General features: G+C 41.4%; 1 protein-coding gene across 1 annotated transcript in view; it reads left to right on the top strand.

Moving 5' to 3' along the window:
* Positions 1–17,120, top strand: part of LOC142197889 (putative cation-transporting ATPase 13A4) — a 68,225-nt gene that overhangs the window by 12,548 nt on the left and 38,557 nt on the right. The window contains exons 2-8 of the mRNA XM_075268559.1: positions 100–273; positions 1,040–1,171; positions 3,662–3,732; positions 3,814–3,894; positions 5,254–5,323; positions 16,555–16,689; positions 16,791–16,863. Of these exons, the coding sequence (XP_075124660.1) occupies positions 100–273; positions 1,040–1,171; positions 3,662–3,732; positions 3,814–3,894; positions 5,254–5,323; positions 16,555–16,689; positions 16,791–16,863 (736 nt within the window). The remainder of the gene's footprint in view (positions 1–99; positions 274–1,039; positions 1,172–3,661; positions 3,733–3,813; positions 3,895–5,253; positions 5,324–16,554; positions 16,690–16,790; positions 16,864–17,120) is intronic.

Genomic DNA, 17,120 nt, shown 5'->3' with positions numbered 1-17,120 from the left:
ATATATATATATATATATATATATATATATATATATATATATATATATATATGCATATATTTACCGGTCTAATTTTACTTTATTCTTTCATATTTTTAGGAGATATTTGGATATAAATCGGAGAGGTGGAGGAAAGTTATGTGTCTACTGGGTTACATATTTTCTTTAGGACTTCTTAAATTGCTGTTTTATTGGAAGCCAGAGCTGGAGGTTTGGTGTCAGTGTGTCCCATGTAATTTAGCAGATGCTGAAACAGTCTTGTTACAAACAACTGTGAGTATATACATGAATATCATATGTGAATATAAGAAAGTTTGTAATAGAATTTGATTTCCCATGAGGGGGGAGTTTATTTGACATTGCTAACTACCATTCAGTGTTGGACTGGCCCACCAGAAGACTGGAGGATTATACTTTGTAGGACCACAGCTGAGAATTACATTTGGGGACACTATGGGAAGTCTATTAGACTGTGTGGTGCTATAGGAAGCATTATACTATGGGGCTCTGGGGAGTATATTATACTATGTGGGGCTACTGTGGAGCATTATACTGGGGGGCACTGTGGGGAGCATATTATACTGTGTGGGGGCTCAGGGAAGCATTATACTCAGTCAGTATAGTCAGCACATATGGGAAATTTCAGTGAAGGAGCCGTGGTGTAGCCTTTTTAGCAGGAGGCTGTTGAGTGGGTCCCCAGAACAAGTTCCTCTGGTGTAGACATAAACAGTCTGAGTAAATAAAATGAAGGAGAAAACAGCCTAATAAGTAGATAATGAAACATATTTCTTTAATGATATATAATACTAGGTTTCTTTTAATCAACTGCACCACTTATTTATGAAAATTTGTTTTGTAAGTGGAAGTATGTTCTTGGTACACTGTATTATGCACAGAAAAGTAATGCCAAGCCAGAATTTTATCATTGGTATAATTTTGATGCTGCTACAAACTAAATCAATTCATTGGCAATCTAGACTAAAATCCATTTTTCACATTTTATTTATCCATTTTTATCTGTTTTATGACCCTTCCCTAGGGAGAACTTAAAGACTACATAAAAAAGTCAGTGATACAAGTCAATATTCCAAGAACAACAAAACCAGGGTATCCTATTATTAGTGATGAAAATTCGGTTATATGCAAATCTATAATGGAGCCAGAAGGCAAGGTAAGTGTTGTGACCTTTCTGCATATCAGTGCTAGTTACAATGCTTACTAACTGTGCACAGTAGGTTTATTCATTCATTCATTCATTCATTCATTCAATTAGCAGCTTAGTACTTACATATTTGTAGTGCATCTCAAGTGGCAAATTATTTATTTATTATGCTTGTATAGCGCCATCATATTCCGCAGAGATCTACAGACATTGACAATCACTCTCCCATATAGGGCTTACAATCTACAATCCCTATCAGTATGTCTTTGGTGTGTGGGAGGAAACCCATGCAAACACAGGGAGAACATACAAACTCCTTGCAGATGTTGTCCCTGGCAGGTTTCAAACCCAGGACTCCAGCCCTGCAAGGCTGCAGTGCTAACCACTGAGCCACCGTGCTGCAAATGTAGGTTAGACAAAAGAACAAAGGACTGACAGTGGACCTACAGAAAATAAAATAAGCAAAAAGAACTAAAATTTAAAATCACCCCACTTTCCCTAGAATACATATAAAAGTTACAAATGACCGTGCAATACATACACATTAGGTTTCCCTGTGTCGGAAAACACCAGGTCTACAAATTTATAAAAATAATTTTACCGTATGGTGATTCCTGTAGTAGGAAAAATAATCAAAAGTGCCGAACACCATTTTTTGTTGTTTCTCCTCTGATAAAAATTTGAATAAAAAGGGATCAAAGCAATAGCATTCCCCAAAACGTTATAACTAAAAAGTACACCTAGCCCCACAAAAAATACGCCCTATACATCCCCATACATGGAAATATAGTTAGGGGTGTCTGAAGATGGCAAATTTTACCCAAAAAAAATTTGTGCAAAATTTTAGATTTTTGCTAAAGCGTTAAAATGTTAATTAAATTATATAAATTTGGTATCTCCACGATTGTACTGGAACATTGAATACAGGTGACATTTTTGTTGCAGAGTGAACACTGTAAAAACGAAGCCCTTCAGAAAGTCGCACAAATGCACTTTTTCACCAATTCCACCCTATCCTGAATTTTTTACATTTTCCCCCTACATTGTACACAATAATAAATAGCACCATTATGAAGGACAGTTTGTGCCAGAAACATTAAGCCCTCAAATGGCTTTGTGAATTGAAAAAAAAAAAAAGGTATGTGCTTTGGAAGGCAGGGAGTCAAAAACAAAAATCAAAAATTCCTCCAGAAGAGTTTCAAAGAACTATTTATGATGACAAATTCCAAATATACTGCATACAACATGAACACATTTTCATATACATAAACACCTAGTAGTGCATGGCATATTGTTTGGACTTAAGGCCAATGCATCAGTACCTTGTAGTTCAATTCTGTGTTCAGTATGTTGATAGAGCAGGATGAAACACAAGTCCAGGCCTTACCTTCTGCTTCCCTAGGTTAGCTTAAATCAGATTCCCATTACTAGAAAGGTAACTAACCCATTTAAGTTCAGGTTTAAGACAGTCCAATTCAAAAGGTGTTAACTTTTTAAGCAGAAAATAATTGGGAAAACAATCTCTAATCCAAATGACCAATTAGAGGTTAATATTTGGTGGCAATACCAGAGAAAGGCATGAGACCTGATGAGGAGAGAAGACGGTGGGTTGTGGTAGAGCCTTTATACCTCCATCAGTGGAATTTCTGGATATTTGAGGAAGGCTCACTTGATTCCTTGCTTCACTCTGGGGTCAGATTTCTCCTTTCCTTAAAGAGGTATTCCCATGTACATACTTATTTTAAAATTTGTGGATAATTATAAGTTAAACATTTTTGCAAATATAAGTAATTAAATATTTTGCAGAGTTTTAAAGATTTTCTCTAAATATCTTGTGGTCACAGTCTTGTGGTCTTGATCGGTTGCCATTGGATATGACCATGAATGCAGAACCTTTCTAAGATCAGAAAGTCAGCTATGATTTATTTCCTTATTGTAGCCCAGATATCTTCTCACACATGTAGTGTCCCTGTCTGATAACCCAGCTACAATAAGAAAATCATGACTGGGTTTTTGACCAGTTCCAGACCATAGAAAGTTTCTGCATTTGTGGTCGAATCCATTGGCAACTGATCAAGACAACAGACCGTCACCACTAAGATGGTGAAATCTTTAAAACACTGCAGAATTTTTAACTACTTATATTTGCAAAATTGTTTAACTTTTAATTGTCTACAAATATAGATATAATTATGTTGATGGGAATACCCCTGTGAAAGGAAGATGTGTCTCTAATAAAGTGGTCATTCAGTGATATTAACTATCTCAAAAGGCCTTTTGCTTACAGACTTCCTTTTATATATGCACATACAGTAAATAGAGTGTATCACGACTCCAGTTCTGTTAACCCTGATGTCTCAACATAACCATGTATTTTATGGTAACAAATTATTGTGGGGTCACTAATACAGAGAAATGTTTGTTTGCCTTTAGAAAAGCAATATGTGTCATACAATAGCTACAAATGTTATCTAAAAGTTCTGTAATTTATACAATTAGGTAAGATACATACAAGTGCAAAAAATACGCTATGTCTGGATCCCCTCTGAGAGCAAGTTTATGAAAACTGGGTAAGCAGAACTGCAGAAGATATTCACAATTATATCAATCGACTCTATCATTTCAGATTTAACATGGGATTCTCTTTTTAGTGTTCTGGAGGAAGACCTCTCTTGTTCAGATATACATTCAAAATATGGTTTTGGCCTAACCAAAGAAGAACAGAAAGTCAGGTATAACCCCCATCATTTCTACAGTTTAATTTTTGGATTAATGTTAAAAGGAGTTTCCAATTTTATGTAACTAAAGCTTATTCACTGTTCAATAACAAGCTTTGTATACCAGCTCCTATAAGTTGTAAATGTCTGTTTGTTGTCAGTGAACAGAGACACTCATTGTCATCCAGAAGACAAAAACCTGTGTCATTTGGAAAAATCTGATCCAAAACCCTTGGCAGAAATCTGAGCTTTACATTTGCCATGGATTTGATGTACTGTGTATTCACACACACATTAGCCCATTCAATCCAATTTAAGAAATGACTTATCACTTATTTATGTGCATTTTCCCTAAATCAGCTGGAAGAAAAATCTCTGGCATATAAACTGAGCAAAATCTCATTGAAATTAATATGATCAAGTTGATTTTAATGCGGAATATACTCCAAAATCTAAGTGAAAATGATGTCCTATGAATATACTGGCAGGGAAATGCAGACAGCAGTTCCCCAGTGTGTAGATGAACCCTGGGGAGAAGGGGGCACAAGAGACAGTGAGCCCTAAGCTGAATCTCCCCACTGTCCCTTTCTCTTGCCTGGCCCTATCCTACGCAATAGGTGGCAACTTGGAGACGATCCCTTCCTATTTACTTGGCACACAAAATGCAGACAAGACAAACAACAACAAAGGGAGGTCAGCTAGCCAGGGGTCAGTAACAGTCAAGCAATGAAGTGTCAAAATCGGAATCCAAAAGAATAGTCAGTAGGGAAACCAGAGGTCAAGAATCAGAATATAAGTAATAACAGTGATAGAAAAAGCAAGTACACACAAGGCGATAGCAAGCACTAGTGTGAATGTGAGCCAAGATTAAATAGGGAGGAAGGACCTGCCCTGGACCTGATAGGAAGGCAGGCTGTCAATCACAGGGCCAGAATAAGTTTAACTAATAGAGGAGCAGAGGGAAATGAAGGTAAAGGAGACGGGTGTGGTGGGAATTCAATTAACAAGATGTAGGAATAGGACAGTGTTCAGACAATGCAAAACAAACCCAAAAGAAGAAATCACAGCCAAACACATCTCCTGCGCCGCAGCATGCGTCCAGATGATGACGCCAAAGCCCGGACGGGCAAAGATGTTACACATACCTTAAGATTTATACAGTTGTTTGAACAGCACATGAGTAAGTTTTTGTCAATGGCTTTTAGAAGAGATCTTGAAAATGAAAATGAATTAAAAAAGCAAAAACATATTACAATATATATTATATTTACAGCGGTAAAGCTTTATGTACAAAAAAGCAAAACATTATACATCAATGCCTTGTGGCTCTTGTATTGGTATTGTGCAGTCATAACTTATTTTTATGTTGGGCAGGCAACAGATCTGTGGACTAAATACGATTACCGTGAAGATCATTCCTGTGTGGAAACTACTGACAAAAAAGGTAGGATAATAGATTTTCATACAATCTGCAACCACTGAATGTAAAGTATCCTAAAACTACAGCACTGTATTCTGCTGTCTCTGTCAGACTGATAGTGGCTTCATACATGCATCAGGAAAGGGATGCGTTACTGGTAGGACCCCAGCAATCCAACATTTGATTTATATATTTCCATGCAGTATGTATAAGGGTAATATCACCCTTTAAAAGCAGTAGCAATCCTTTTCTGTTAGGCTGTAGGTGGACTTAGACATCTAACACAGAAAATCAGAAGATCATTTTACACCTATAGTCTTCTCCCAGAATTTATACTAGGGCAAAATTATGCAACAACTAGGCAGCTGAATAAAGAAGAATTATAAAGCAACTAGCCTCTGCCCACGACTTCGTCTGCGGGTTGTTGGAGTGGATGATCCGCCAATATTCAGCAAATTGCTGCCGTCAATGGTCTGCCTGCTTCAGCGTTTTGGCAGCTCTTAAGCTGTCCTGCTGCTGAATTTGTTCCTCATACCATGCCTTTGATTGATACGGCAGCTCGCTGATACGCCATATAATGAACATGTTGTTGGTGTTGATGATCCACCTGCTCCAGCGTTTCCACAGCTGTCAAGCTGGACTGTTCCTGAATGCGTTCCTCGCGCTGTGCACGTGGTTGTTGCCACATCTCAGCAGCTCTCTGCAACAGCATATAATGCTTGTGTTGTTGGCGTTGATGATCCCCCTCAGCTCCTCTTGAGGAGAACTCTGTTGACTTCTGGCTTCCTTCATAGCTCTCATTGTTTGCGAAAAATTAGATTTTCTTTTTCCTGGCATGTTTACAATTGACAAACTGCCAATTTGTATGAAAGCGTGTTTGCCCATGTCAGCTTGTCTGCACTGCCTGGAGCAGATCAGATAATATGCAAATGTGTGTACACAATCCACTGAGGGTTAGCGTGTGTTTACACAGAGAGATAACAGCCCTGGGACCTGAGATAAGGCTGCTGCAGGAGCAGTGTAATAAAGTATGTGAACATAAATTCATAACAGTTGTGAAGCCACGTCATTTACCAGGATAAAAAGTAGCCTATGTGTTAATCGAGATTAAAAACTATCTATGTGCCAAATTTCATTCAAATCTGTTCAGCCATTTTTGCGTGATTGACTAACAAACATCCAAACACACAAACTTTCACATCTTTTAGTAGGATTATCACAGTACTAACAGATAGCAAGAATTCAAGGAAATAGAAAAGCAGAAATGGATGAATAGACCAGGGTGGTAATGGTAGCCAGATAATGGGAGAAAAAACAGGTGACAGAGGTGGTATGGTCAACAGATGATTGAACAGACAATAACTAATCCTGACACTAGCATACCCTAAATCTGCCACAAACCAGATGGAGGAGACTGGAGAATGGGAGTTTTGGTGGTGGATGCTTTGCCACCTGTTAGGCCGAGCACACTCCAACTATCACTCCAATCCCACCCCAAGGAGGGTCCTGCATCTCTACTGGATGGTGGTGATAGTAATAGTTCCCCTGGCACACTACCAGTTGGAGAGAGAACCTCTCCTATCTGAGCCGGTGTGGTGTTAGTCAGAAGGGCCCAGATAGTAATGCAGGTATGACTCAGGAGTCTAGAGGTGCAGTGAAACCAGGTAACTGTTTATTAACCAAACTGGAACAAAGGATAATGGAAGCTTGAAGATGGGAGTTGTAGTACACTGTCCTCCAGCCTTGGTTATAGGAGGTTGTCTAGGAATGTTCAGGCTCTGTAATACACTACACCACTACTCCTCCTCTCGTGCAACGTCCAATCTAGAATGCTGGGTATAGTGGTTTAGGGGGACCTGACAGGACTCCGGTTACCTGGATACTAGGTCTCAACTCATATCTCCTGTCAGGGTCCTCTCCTATTCCTCCTGGCAAAGCACAGATAAAGTCCAAAACAGTAGACAGCAGCAACTCCCTTCTCAGGGCTGTCTCTAGTTGAGCCTGGGGCATAAAATGGTCCTCCTTGAGATTGTTAGGCTAACCGTTGGGCCTCAGCACAGAAGCTGGGGTGAAAGGATTCTCTGTACTCTCTGAACACTGGCACTAGACTGGAATTGCAGATCAACGTTCACCGTGGAGACTAGTCTCCTACAACCCACCCCTGTGGCTTGTGATTGGCCAGGGCTGAACCAAGGCAAGGGTTTGAACATTGGAGGGGGAAATAACCAGGAAAAAGCTGCATAATAATGACATATAACATAGAACATGAAGAACGACACATACTAACATTAACCCAACATTAACCCAAAGGCACAATAGACAAACACTTAAAGCAGTAGCACTCTGGGATGCTGTAAATCCCTAAGTAGTGACTCTAACACTAGACACCATAGATTCTCACTGTCCCTAAATATTTTCCCAAATGGGAACCCAACAATATTGACCCTAAAAGGAACAACAAGCAGGACCAGAGACAAGAAAACCTAGCAAAGGAGATCTGAGACTAGAACACAGTAACTAGTCAAGAAACATATTCTTAAAGGAATAGAAAAACAAGCAAAAGAAGCTGGAACTGAAACTAAAAAAGACACTAAAAGAAAACACTGCAGTTGGAAGCATGTAGAAATGACTAAATCACACGCATAGCACGCACTATAACCAGGAAGTTAACTAACCAAATAAGTTGTTTTTAAACCCATTAAAGGACTTTGAGGCTAAGACCCCATGTAGTGAGCCGCAGCCAAAAAACGCAGCGGAAAAGACCACGGTGGGAACTCATTGTAGTTCTATTCCCAGCATTTTTCACAGAAAGTCCGCTGAGTTTTCCTCTTTATTCTTCTATTATACTGTACCTATTCGTAAAAACACTTGCATTTTTGAAATTGCAACGTTTCTACTTCAGATATTTTTCTGTAACGTGTGGATGGGATTAGCCTTTGCAGGTAGAGTAAAATGCACTGTATATATTTATCGTATATACCCGAGTATAAGCCGACCCGAATATAAGCCGAGACCCCTAATTTTTCCACAAAAAAACTGAAAAAACTTATTGACACGAGTATAAGTCGAGGGGGGGAATCCACCATTGCAGATAAAAAGTCTGGCCATGTGCATTACAGCTTAGTAACTCCAGGTGCCTCATAGTAATAGAAGTTAACCCCATCATGTCCCTCACATTAACCCCTTGTGTGCCTCACATACGAGTTACTGATATGTGGGACATATGGAGGTAATAATTAGGTATCTTCATAATTTAGGTCCTTCATTAGTACCCTCATGTGTCTGACATATTAGTAACCCTTATATGGGGCACACAGGGGTTAATATGAGGGACATGATGGGGTTAACTGTTATTACTGTGAGGCACATGGAGTTACTGAAACTAAATGAATAACCCCAAATGCCTGACATTAATAGGCAGAGTAACTAAAGGAAGGTCCCTGTGTTTCACTTTACTGTAGCCTCCTCTCCTCCATACAACAGACATCTTCTATAAGACACAATGAATCCTGGCCACTCATCTGCAAGGTAGATGCTAAATCCTAGTGTGCTAAAGGACCTCTGATGACGTCATGACCATGTGTTCGGACTCTGGTGTGGGCGGAGCTACTAGGATTTAGACTCAACATTATCTGCAAATGTTACATACCAGTGGCCACAGGACCTTTGATGACATCACAGTCACGTGACCTCATGACAAGCCAATCACAGAGCAGTAGCACTAAAGGATCTCCCCCTTCCAGTTTTCTGTGTTCCGTGGACCCTGACTCGTGTATAAGCCGAGGGGAGCTTTTTCAGCATGAAAAATGTGCTGAAAAAGTCGGCTTATACTCGAGTATATACAGTATATACACTCACCGGCCACTTTATTAGGTACACCTGTCCAACTGCTCGTTAACACTTAATTTCTAATCAGCCAATCACATGGCGGCAACTCAGTGCATTTAGGCATGTAGACATGGTCAAGACAATCTCCTGCAGTTCAAACCGAGCATCAGTATGGGGAAGAAAGGTGATTTGAGTGCCTTTGAATGTGGCATGGTTGTTGGTGCCAGAAGGGCTGGTCTGAGTATTTCAGAAACTGCTGATCTACTGGGATTTTCACGCACAACCATCTCTAGGGTTTACAGAGAATGGTCCGAAAAAGAAAAAACATCCAGTGAGCGGCAGTTCTGTGGGCGGAAATGCGTTGTTGATGCCAGAGGTCAGAGGAGAATGGCCAGACTGGTTCGAGCTGATAGAAAGGCAACAGTGACTCAAATAGCCACCTGTTACAACCAAGGTAGCCAGAAGAGCATCTCTGAACGCACAGTACGTCGAACTTTGAGGCAGATGGGCTACAGCAGCAGAAGACCACACCGGGTGCCACTCCTTTCAGCTAAGAACAGGAAACTGAGGCTACAATTTGCACAAGCTCATCGAAATTGGACAATTGAAGATTGGAAAAACGTTGCCTGGTCTGATGAGTCTCAATTTCTACTGCGACATTCGGATGGTAGGGTCAGAATTTGGCGTCAACAACATGAAAGCATGGATCCATCCTGCCTTGTATCAACGGTTCAGGCTGGTGGTGGTGGTGTCATGGTGTGGGGAATATTTTCTTGGCACTCTTTGGGCCCCTTGGTACCAATTGAGCATCGTTGCAACGCCAAAGCCTACCTGAGTATTGTTGCTGACCATGTCCATCCCTTTATGACCACAATGTACCCAACATCTGATGGCTACTTTCAGCAGGATAATACGCCATGTCATAAAGCTGGAATCATCTCAGACTGGTTTCTTGAACATGACAATGAGTTCACTGTACTCCAATGGCCTCCACAGTCACCAGATCTCAATCCAATAGAGCATCTTTGGGATGTGGTGGAACGGGAGATTCACATCATGGATATGCAGCCGACAAATCTGCGGCAACTGTGTGATGCCATCAAGTCAATATGGACCAAAATCTCTGAGGAATGCTTCCAGCACCTTGTTGAATCTATGCCACGAAGGATTGAGGCAGTTCTGAAGGCAAAAGGGGGTCCAATCCGTTACTAGCATGGTGTACCTAATAAAGTGGCCGGTGAGTGTATATTTGTATATATTTGCCCCAGTCTAAGGGTCAGGAAACACAGAGTTTTTTGGCGCTGATTTTGACACTGAATCCACCTAAAAAATCTGATTCAGCGTAAAAATCAGCACTAAAAAACTCAGTGTGAACTGACCCTTCAAGGCTCCCACTTCTTTAATGCCGTACATTGTAATAATTCTGCTTTGGATTATATTATTATATTATTCCTAGAATTCTACTGACAAACAGTATTTAAGACCATCTAGTAAACCACCTAGTAAACTTGAATAAATAGCACACCTGGAGGACATTGTTAGGAGGCATGGAAACTGATTTGCACAGCGATGGTATTGTGGGATGCTGATGGACTTACAAACAGAGCCCCTTCCCCTCAGAAACCAAATAAGTGACTCAATTAGTCTTTATTTATTGAGGTTTTTCTCTAGAAGAATCACTTCTTGGAAAGTGATATTTGAAGGCCATATAGATCTTGTGAGAAGGTGACAGGCAGTGTGCTGGAGTCTAGATTTACCAGTTCCAGATTTCTGACATATGTGTGGTCAGTGCAGGTCTTGAGTAGGCCTCAGCCTGGGTGTAGATGTTGGGCTCATTACTGGGCCAGAAAAGGCTGCAGATCATGCAGTGCAGTGCAGTGCATTAAAGTGAAAGGAGGTGTATGGTTCTGTCCTATAACCCTGAGTCCGGTGAGACAATATTGCGCGTGTTTTGTTTGTGTGGCTGGAAGTAAGCCACACATTCAGTTAGGTTATCAGTTCAGTTTGGTTAGTTGCTCAGACGAGCAGGTTTTTATTTTGTTTTTGCCTGAAGTTAAGGCTGTATTTTGTTTTGATCATTTTGTGCCTGAAGTCAAGGCTTATTTATTTTCCTGTTTTTTGTATAAATAAACCAGCTTACTGCATATTTTGTGTCCCTGTCTTGACTGGGTCCACACCACTGCTTCTACCGAGCTAACTTCCCCACACTCTATATTAAAGACACTATACAGGATTATTGTGTTTGAAATTTTGTAACATTATTATTTTATTATTTTATTTCCTATTAGGCAAAAGAGAAATACAGGAAGCAATTAAAAATTATTTTCTTATCATGAGCCCTTTTAATAGATTTAAACCAAACCGAATTAACCTACTGTGTCTGTTACTTTTACAAAGAAATATAGAGTTAAAAAGGGCAAAGTAGCTTTTCAAAACTTGCATCATGTTACACGTTGAATTTCTTCTAAATTTTAATCTGCAGAGCAGAGAAAAATCCTAATTCTACACAAGAGCCTATTGTTAGAGCATTAATTCTACAAGACATAAGCCAGTCTAAATCTTTCCTTGCACTGCAAGTTTTAGTTAAATGAAAATCACAAAAGCATTACTTTTATGTGTGGTTAAGGGAAGGAGTCTTAGGTTTCTTTCAGACAACTGTATTACAGTGAGTTTTGAGTCTGTTTTATACCTGTAATGAGGAATGGGGGAAAACATTTTGGTGCCCTAAGCAGACAAGGAAAATTGTGTCCACCCACTGTATGGAGACAAACAGGGTAAGGCTCTATTCACACAGAGTAACGCCAGGCGTCATTTGTGTGTAATTTGTGTGTCTTTTACGGCCGTCATAAAACGTTTACATAGAGTTCTATAGGAAAAGACATCCGTAATTTACGGCCGTCATTTACGGCCATCATTACAATGACGGCCGTAAATGACGGCCGTAAATTACGGACGTCTTTTCCTATAGAACTCTATGTAAACGTTTTATGACGGCCGTAAAAGACACACAAATTACACACAAATGACGCCTGGCGTTACTCTGTGTGAATAGAGCCTAAGGGTTCACACTTAGTTTTTTGGTCAGGAATTTGAGGCCGTATCCACCTCAAAATCCTGACCAAAAAGACAGCTCCCATTGAAATCAATGGGAGCCACAGTGGCGTAACTACCGACAATAGCAGCGGAGGCAGCTGCCACAGGGCCCGGGACATTAGGGGCCTGGCGACAGCCGCTACCGCTGCTATCATTATACTCGGGGGGGGGGGTCTTTTCGGACCCCCGAGTATAATGATTGGCGGACTGGGAGAGGTAAGAAACATAAAAAACACTGTTACTTACTTCTTCACGATCCGTGTAGACTTCAGCCTAGTCGTCCGTCGTCACATAAGCCGGGCCTGCGTCTCCGGTCATGTGACGTCTGAAGTTATTGAAGATCAACTACTTCGGAGGCCAACAGCGTAGGAGCCGGGAGATAGGTGAATAACAGAGGGTTTTTTTAATGTTTTTCTTCCCCTGGGTCTCCGATTATTATACTCTGGGGTCTGAAAAGACCCCAGAGTATAATAATTGTTTATGGGTGTTCATTATGGGGCACAATACTGTATGTAGGGGCCACTTCGGGGTACAATAGTTTGTATAGGGGCCACTATGGGACATAATACTGTGTGCAGGGGCCACTAAGGGACATAATACTGTGTGCAGGGGCCAATAAGGGACATAATACTGTGTGCAGGGGCCACTATGGGGTACAATACTGTGTACAGGGGCCACTAAGGGACATAATACTGTGTGCAGGGTCCACTATGGGGCATAATAGAGTGTGCAGGAATGTGTAGGAGGGGGTCGGTCGAGGTCTTCAGCATCGGTGTCGGTCAGGGGGGGGGCCCCATATCAAAAGTTCGCCACGGCACCCCGCCATTCCTAGTTACGCCACTGGGGAGCCAGTCAGGTGTTTTTTCTGGGAGCTGGTTTGTTCTGGTTCCCGGAAAAAGAAGTGAGATGCTCATTCTTCAGGCCGACTCGCCTCGCGAGTCGGCCTGAAGACACTCTCTCCCCCGACTAGGCCCATTCCTTGGGCCTAAACCAGAACGAAGTGCACGACTGACTGCCGGTGCAGTGCACCAACTTTCAGTCGCGGCTACCTGTTTTTTGGATCCGAACCTGAGGCGGCCTCCGCCTCAGGTTTTTGTCCAAAAAACCCAGTGTAAACTTACCCTTACAGTGTAAAGGCAAAATACAGTCCATTATACTATGTGTGTGGGTCGTTATACTGGGTATTGGGCATTAATAGGGTCATTATACTGTTATAACATAGACTTGAAATCAGCTAACCCTCTGCCAGTGGCGTAACTAGGAATGGCGGGGCCCCGTGGCGAACTTTTGACATGGGGCCCCCCCGACACCGAAGATCTCGACCGAGTCCCTCCTACGCATTCCTGCGCGCTCTATTTTGTTCCATAGTGGCCCCTGCACACAGTATTATACCCAATAGTGGCCCCTGCACACAGTATTATGTCCCATAGTGGCCCCTGCACACAGTATTATACCCAATAGTGGCCCCTGCACACAGTATTATACCCAATAGTGGCCCCTGCACACAGTATTATGTCCCTTAGTGGCCCCTACAGGACTAAATACTGTCACGTCACCCGCTGACCGCTATACCAGGACAAATTGTGGATAAAAAATCTGGTCATGTGCATTACAATTTAGTAACTCCATGTGCCTCATATTAATAGCAGTTAACCCCATCATCTCCCTCACATTAACCCCTGTAAGCCTCACCATAAGTTACTGATATGTGAGAGACATGGAGGTAATAATAAAGTATCTTCATTACTATTACCCCCATATGTCTCACATATCAGTAACTCTTATGGTGAGGCAAACAGGGGTTAATGTGAGGGAGATGATGGGGTTAACTGCTATTAATATGAGGCACATGGAGTTACTAAAACACAAGTAATCACCCCATATGCCTGACATTAATAAGTAACCCCAGTACGTACCTGTGTAGCTTTAGTTTCACTTTCCTTCTTCCTTTCTTCCTCCAGTGCAGACGGCAGGAGCTCGGCAGGGATAAGCCCCGCCTCCTCCTCTCATTGGTGGGCAGAGGACAGCAGAGAAGGGGAGGGGGGAGAGAGGGGGAGCGTCCTGAAGCGCTGACAGGAGCCAGACCTGCAGCTCCTGTGTCTCAGCCGTTGCTGCAGCTTCGGGGCCCCCTGTATTCCACCAACAGGGGGCCCCGATCATTATACTCGGGGGTCCGAAAAGACCTCCGAGAATAATGATAGCAGCTGTAGCAGCTGTCACCGGGCCCCTAATGTCCCGGGCCCTGTGGCAGCTGCTACCGCTGCTATGGTGGTAGTTACGCCACTGCCCTCTGCCATCTATAATGTGCATGGGATATGTGCATGTTGCAACTAAAAGTACAGCCGCTTTTACAGGAACACAGTGTCTCATTAGGGGGTATGTCCCTTGAATGGCCTGAGAACCACTTCTCTAGAGCATGAGAGTGAAGTCCCAGCAGAACAAATGCCCCTAAAGCCCTTTTCAGCTAATCTGCATACAAATAAATCTCCAATTTTTATGAAAATGGAGCTTCAATTCAGAATAAGAAGGGAATTTTTGAAAAAGTGTAGAATCCTTCTTGTAGAGTCCCTTTATTTTCAAATGATTGACTTCAAAGTCAGCACCAAATTTAGCTGTCTTTTGTTGGACATTTAAGGGTTAATAGTACCTACAGTCATGGCCAAAAGTTTTGAGAATGACACAAATATTATATTTTCACACGATCTGCTGCCCTCTGGTTTTTATGTGTCTTTGTCAGATGTTTTTATCACATACAGAAATATAATTGCAATCATATTATGAGTAACAGAAGCTTATATTGACAGTTAGAATGAGTTAATGCAGCAAGTCAATATTTGCAGTGTTGACCCTTCTTCTTCTGCAATTCTCCCTGGCATGCTCTCAATCAACTTCTGGACCAAATCCTGACTGAGAGCAGTCCATTCTTGCACAATCAATGCTTGCATTTTGTCAGAATTTGTAGGTTTTTGTTTGTCCACCCGTCTCTTCATGATTGACCACAAGTTCACAATGGGATTAAGATCTGGGGAGTTTCCAGGCCATGGACCCAAAATCTCTATGTTTTGTTCCCTGAGCCATTTATTTATCACCTTTGCTTTATGGCAAGGTGCTCCATCATGCTGGAAAAGGCATTGTTGATTGCCAAACTGCTCTTGGACGGTTGGGAGAAGTTGATCTTGGAGGACATTCTGCTACCATTCTTTATTCATGGCTGTGTTTTTAGGCAAGACTGTGAAAGAGCCTATTCCCTTGGCTGAGAAGCAACCCCACACATGAATGGTTTCAGGATACTTTACAGTTGGCATGAGACAAGACTGGTGGTAGCGCTCACCTCGTCTTCTCTGAATAAGCTGTTTTCCACATGTCCCAAACAATCGAAAAGGACTTTACCCCAGTCCTCAGCAGTCCATTCCCTGTACCTTTTGCAGAATATCAGTTTGTCCCTGATGTTTTTTCTGGAGAGAAGTGGCTTCTTTGCTGCCCTCCTTGAGACCAGGCCTTGCTCCAAAAGTCTCCGCCTCACAGTGCGTGCAGATGCACTCACACCTGCCTACTATTCCTGAGCAAGCTCTGCACTGCTGGTAGCCCGATCCCGCAGCTGAAACACTTTCAAGAGACGGTCCTGGCGCTTGCTGGTCTTTCTTGGGCCCTGGAGCCTTTTTGCCAACAATGGAACCTCTCTCCTTGAAGTTCTGGATGATGCGATAGATTGTTGACTGAGGTGCAATCTTTCTAACTGCGATACTCTTCCCTGTTAGGCCATTTTTGTGCAGTGCAATGATGACTGCACGTTTTTCTTTAGAGATAACCATGGTTAACAGAAGAGAAACAATGATGCCAAGCACCAGCCTCCTTTTAAAGTGTCCAGTGGTGTCAGTCTTACTTAATCACGACAGATTGATCTCCAGCCCTGTCCTCATCAACACCTACACCTGTGTTAATGGAGCAATCACTGAAACGATGTTAGCTGGTCCTTTTAAGGCAGGGCTGCAATGATGTTGAAATGTGTTTTGGGGGATAAAGTTCATTTTCTAGGCAAATATTGACTTTGCAAGTAATTGCTGTTAAGCTGATCACTCTTTATAACATTCTGGAGTATATGCAAATTGCCATTAGGAAAACTGAAGCAGTAGACTTTGTAAAAATTTAATATTTGTATCATTCTCAAAACTTTTGGCCATGACTGTACATCTTGGGCCCACTGGATGATTCCCTGTATGATATTTCTGACCTGGGACAACTTATTGCTTTGTTGTAAGGAATATGTGAAGTTACAGGTGAGCATGTACTGTTACAAGTTATTGCCAATATTCTCTTTTTTTTCTCTTTTCCAGGTTTTTAACCCATTTTATGTGTTCCAAGCCTACTCTTTATGTATATGGATTGCTACAACATACATTGAATATAGCTTAGCTATCTTATTCATGACCACCATGTCTATTACTGCAACAGTCTATAACTTAAGAAAGGTGTGTATTTTTGTGCTCTGTATATCTAAAGGAATCAATGCTTTATCTTATTGGTCTGTACTATATGTATTATATATTTATATTTTTTTCCTTATCTTTAGCAATCAGTCAAACTGCACAGAATGTCAACATCTTGCAACAGCATTTTGGTTTCGGTGCTTCATAAAAATGGAGGTAACGGTGAAAGAATGAATTTATAGTGAGAGGACAGATAATACTCTACATATATTTTCATGTCTGTATAGAATTAATCATAGAACTCTTAAATAAAATTCCAGCATCAAAAAGTTTAAATAAAAATTAACTTTTAATCATGCTTTACAAAGAATATAAAATATCCAATATTTCAAGAATCCATGAGCAAAACAAATGCAGATCACTTACGCGTTTCAGGGCATGAGTAAGAGACCTGCATTTGTTTTGTTCATGGA

The sequence above is a fragment of the Leptodactylus fuscus genome, chromosome 3 (assembly GCF_031893055.1).
Source record: "Leptodactylus fuscus isolate aLepFus1 chromosome 3, aLepFus1.hap2, whole genome shotgun sequence".
Taxonomy (NCBI): domain Eukaryota; kingdom Metazoa; phylum Chordata; class Amphibia; order Anura; family Leptodactylidae; genus Leptodactylus; species Leptodactylus fuscus.
The sequence above is the reverse complement of the archived record's forward strand: the minus strand, read 5'-3'. Positions and strand labels throughout refer to the sequence as shown.